This window comes from Pseudochaenichthys georgianus, unplaced genomic scaffold (assembly GCF_902827115.2).
Source record: "Pseudochaenichthys georgianus unplaced genomic scaffold, fPseGeo1.2 scaffold_1032_arrow_ctg1, whole genome shotgun sequence".
Lineage (NCBI taxonomy): Eukaryota > Metazoa > Chordata > Actinopteri > Perciformes > Channichthyidae > Pseudochaenichthys > Pseudochaenichthys georgianus.
Window position 1 is genome coordinate 35,001 of NW_027262004.1, and position 5,000 is coordinate 40,000.

At 37.0% G+C, this 5,000-nt stretch overlaps 1 protein-coding gene across 1 annotated transcript in view; it reads left to right on the top strand.

Annotated features, from left to right (window-relative positions):
* Positions 1 to 5,000, top strand: part of ankfn1a (ankyrin repeat and fibronectin type III domain containing 1a) — a gene marked incomplete at its 3' end in the record, with an annotated part of 48,657 nt that overhangs the window by 33,893 nt on the left and 9,764 nt on the right. Inside the window, 3 exon segments of the mRNA XM_034076792.2 lie at positions 3,293 to 3,392; positions 4,143 to 4,275; positions 4,735 to 4,851. Coding sequence (XP_033932683.2) covers positions 3,293 to 3,392; positions 4,143 to 4,275; positions 4,735 to 4,851 — 350 coding nt within the window.

Sequence of the window (5,000 nt, forward strand, 5' to 3'; positions counted from 1 at the left end):
GTGTACTGCAGTATTAATTAGAGTACTTCCTCTCAGGTGTACTGCAGTATTAATTAGAGTACTTCCTTCAGGTGTACTGCAGTATTAATTAGAGTACTTCCTCTCAGGTGTACTGCAGTATTAATTAGAGTACTTCCTCTCAGGTGTACTGCAGTATTAATTAGAGTACTTCCTCTCAGGTGTACTGCAGTATTAATTAGAGTACTTCCTCTCAGGTGTACTGCAGTATTAATTAGAGTACTTCCTCTCAGGTGTACTGCAGTATTAATTAGAGTACTTCCTCTCAGGTGTACTGCAGTATTAATTAGAGTACTTCCTTCAGGTGTACTGCAGTATTAATTAGAGTACTTCCTCTCAGGTGTACTGCAGTATTAATTAGAGTACTTCCTTCAGGTGTACTGCAGTATTAATTAGAGTACTTCCTCTCAGGTGTACTGCAGTATTAATTAGAGTACTTCCTCTCAGATGTACTGCAGTATTAATTAGAGTACTTCCTCTCAGGTGTACTGCATTATTAATTAGAGTACTTCCTCTCAGGTGTACTGTAGTATTAATTAGAGTACTTCCTCTCAGATGTACTGCAGTATTAATTAGAGTACTTCCTTCAGGTGTACTGCAGTATTAATTAGAGTACTTCCTCTCAGGTGTACTGCAGTATTAATTAGAGTACTTCCTTCAGGTGTACTGCAGTATTAATTAGAGTACTTCCTCTCAGGTGTACTGCAGTATTAATTAGAGTACTTCCTCTCAGGTGTACTGCAGTATTAATTAGAGTACTTCCTCTCAGGTGTACTGCAGTATTAATTAGAGTACTTCCTCTCAGGTGTACTGCAGTATTAATTAGAGTACTTCCTCTCAGGTGTACTGCAGTATTAATTAGAGTACTTCCTTCAGGTGTACTGCAGTATTAATTAGAGTACTTCCTCTCAGGTGTACTGCAGTATTAATTAGAGTACTTCCTTCAGGTGTACTGCAGTATTAATTAGAGTACTTCCTTCAGGTGTACTGCAGTATTAATTAGAGTACTTCCTCTCAGATGTACTGCAGTATTAATTAGAGTACTTCCTTCAGGTGTACTGCAGTATTAATTAGAGTACTTCCTTCAGGTGTACTGCAGTATTAATTAGAGTACTTCCTCTCAGGTGTACTGCAGTATTAATTAGAGTACTTCCTTCAGGTGTACTGCAGTATTAATTAGAGTACTTCCTTCAGGTGTACTGCAGTATTAATTAGAGTACTTCCTCTCAGATGTACTGCAGTATTAATTAGAGTACTTCCTCTCAGGTGTACTGCAGTATTAATCCCCTGAAGCAGTCGCCCTCTGTCAGAGAGGAGGGGGTTCATGAGAGAATCAAACAGCTTCAGAAACTAACCACCTCAGCAGAACAGGGGAGGCAAGGTGAGATAAATAAAGGTATACATTTATATATATATATATATATATATATATATATATATATATAACGCTGCCTGTGAACCCTGAGTGACGGGAAGCTGTGATTCACTTCTACAGAGGAGACGGAAAACAGCAGATATCACCATGAAACCCCAGTGTGTGTGTGTGTGTGTGTGTGTGTGTGTGTGTGTGTGTGTGTGTGTGTGTGTGTGTGTGTGTGTGTGTGTGTGTGTGTGTGTGTGTGTGTGTGTGTGTGTGTGTGTGTGTGTGTGTGTGTGTCTGTTGTTTACTTGTTGTTCACTTTAATTAGTCGCAGTTTAAGAAGGACGCTGTGGTTTCTGAGATTGGCATCACAGAGAGAGAGAACCGTAACAGATAACAGTCAGACAGACGGCATCATGGGAGACTGACTGCCCCGCTGACCTGTACACACACACACACACACACACACACACACACACACACACACACACACACACACACTGGACACACATACACACACACACACACACACTGACACACACACACACACATTGGAAAACAACTATCACTTAATTATGACTGCAAAGAGACACAAAAGAATACAAAAGTATTACAAAGCGATACAAAAACACAACAAATAATTTAAAATCGATACAAAGAGACTACAAAGTATTACTAAAGAGACTACAAAGTATTACAAAGAGACTACAAAGTATTACTAAAGAGACTACAAAGTATTACTAAAGAGACTACAAAGTATTACAAAGAGACTACAAATTATTACAAAGAGACTACAAAGTATTACAAAGAGACTACAAAGTATTACTAAAAGACTACAAAGTATTACAAAGAGACTACAAAGTATTACTAAAAGACTACAAAGTATTACAAAGAGACTACAAAGTATTACTAAAAGACTACAACGTATTACAAAGAGACTACAAAGTATTACAAAGAGACTACAAAGTATTACAAAGAGACTACAAAGTATTACTAAGAGACTACAAAGTATTACAAAGAGACTACAGAGTATTACAAAGAGACTACATAGTATTACAAAAACGCTACAAAGTATTACTAAAGAGACTACAAAGTATTACTAAAGAGACTACTAAGTATTACAAAGAGACTACAGAGTATTACTAAAAGACTACAAAGTATTACTAAAAGACTACAAAGTATTACTAAAGAGACTACAGAGTATTACTAAAGAGACTATAAAGTATTACTAAAAGACTACAAAGTATTACTAAAGAGACTACAGAGTATTACTAAAGAGACTATAAAGTATTACTAAAAGACTACAAAGTATTACTAAAAGACTACAAAGTATTACTAAAAGACTACAAAGTATTACTAAAGAGACTATAAAGTATTACTAAAAGACTACAAAGTATTACTAAAGAGACTACAAAGTATTACTAAAGAGACTACAAAGTATTACAAAGAGACTACAAAGTATTATAAAGAGACTACAAAGTATTACTAAAGAGACTACAGAGTATTACTAAAGAGACTACAGAGTATTACTAAAAGACTACAACGTATTACTAAGAGACTACAAAGTATTACTAAAAGACTACAAAGTATTACTAAAAGACTACAAAGTATTACTAAAGAGACTACAATAAAGAGACTACAAAGTATTACTAAAGAGACTACAGAGTATTACTAAAGAGACTACAGAGTATTACTAAAAGACTACAAAGTATTACTAAGAGACTACCAAGTATTACTAAAAGACTACAAAGTATTACTAAAGAGACTACAGAGTATTACTAAAGAGACTACAAAGTATTACTAAAAGACTACAAAGTATTACTAAGAGACTACAAAGTATTACAAAACTCCTCTCATACTAAAGACTACAATTCCCTTCCTCCCCCTCCCTTCTTTCTTCTTCGGTGGTGTCAGACTCGTCGAAGCTGCAGAACCCCAGCAGGAAGCAGTCGGTCTCTCGGAGTCTCAAACATCTCTTCAACTCCTCCAACAAGTTCGTGAAGACGCTGAAGAGGTTCGTGAAGTGTTAAAACATCACATTCAGACCCGAGGACTGTTTCGTCCCACAGGCCGTCCGTTAACCTCCTGAGGGGCGTCCAGAACGTTCATCTGTGTGCGTCGTGCTGATTATTCATCTAATATATCATCCCAGTTATGCTGAGCACACGCTGATGAAGACTTGAAACTTCCATTTTCGGGAAAAAGTCAGAATTTTTAGGATTTACAGAAAAAAGTCAGAATTTTAACATTTTGATAATTTTTCCAAAAATTGAGAATTTTGATAATTTTGAGAAAAAGTCATAATTTTGATAATTTTGAGAAAAAGTCATAATTTTGATAATTTTGAGAAAAAGTCATAATTTTGATAATTTTGAGAAAAAGTCATAATTTTGATAATTTTGAGAAAAAGTCGGAATTTTGATAATTTTGAGAAAAAGTCAGAATTTTGATGATTTTGAGAAAAAGTCAGAATTGTCCTCTTTTTTAAATTCATGATTTTTTGGATATTCAGAAGAAGAAAAAGTCAGGATTATGAGATTTTCAGAGAATGTCAGGATTTATGAAAAATGACTGCATCTATCTTTTATTTGATTTATCTGTTTTATCTGTTCTATATATTCATGTTGCTCTGCTGGAGGAGGACTTCAGTGTGTCATCTCCATATCTACTCTGTAGCTGCTGAGCACATGATGAGAAAGACTTGAAAAGTTTCTATGTAACCCCCCTCTCACCTCACCTGACTTCCCATGATGCACCTGTGCAGGGGGGTGTACCTGGCGGTGGTGTTGCACCATAAAGACTCCCTGCTGGTGACGGCAGAGGATCAGATCCCAATCGTGGAGGTGGACGACTCCTACAGCAGCTCCCTGATGCAGGACTTCCTGTGGTTCACCAAGGTACGCTCTAAGTATTACTAACGTATTACTAAAAGGACTTCCTGTGGTTCACCGAGGTGCCCTCTAAGTATTACTAACGTATTACTAAAAGGACTTCCTGTGGTTCACCGAGGTGCCCTCATACACTGAGCCCTCCATCTGCTTTATTCTAATAACTTTAATCTTAAATGTCTGTACCTGACATTACATTCACTCATTATATTATTATTATCATTAATATTACTTTCAATCAGAGATACTTAAAGGGGATATTCCTCATGTGTTACCTGCCACTTCCTGTCAGGAGTTATCAGCTGTAAGGATCCTGTTGGATATACTCGTGTTTTTAAATCTCTCTGTGTGTGTGTGTGTGTGTGTGTGTGTGTGTGTGTGTGTGTGTGTGTGTGTGTGTGTGTGTGTGTGTGTGTGTTTGTGTGTGTGTGTGTGTGTGTGTGTGTGTGTGTGTGTGTGTGTGTGCAGCTCTCCTGTATGTGGGAGGATGTGCGCTGGTTGAGGCAGAGCATGTCTGTCTCCACGTCATCTTCCTCCACGCTGCAGGCCAGACACAAGATGCTGACCGCCGCCGGACAGATGCAGGTACACACACAGACACACACAGAGACACACACAGACTTCAGGTGTGCTTGTTATGGTTTTAATATTTGCTTGAGGTAATGACTATTTTCATTTTTTATCCCTCTGAGTTTTTTTCTTAATTCAACATTAAAATAAATATTTTTTTAAAA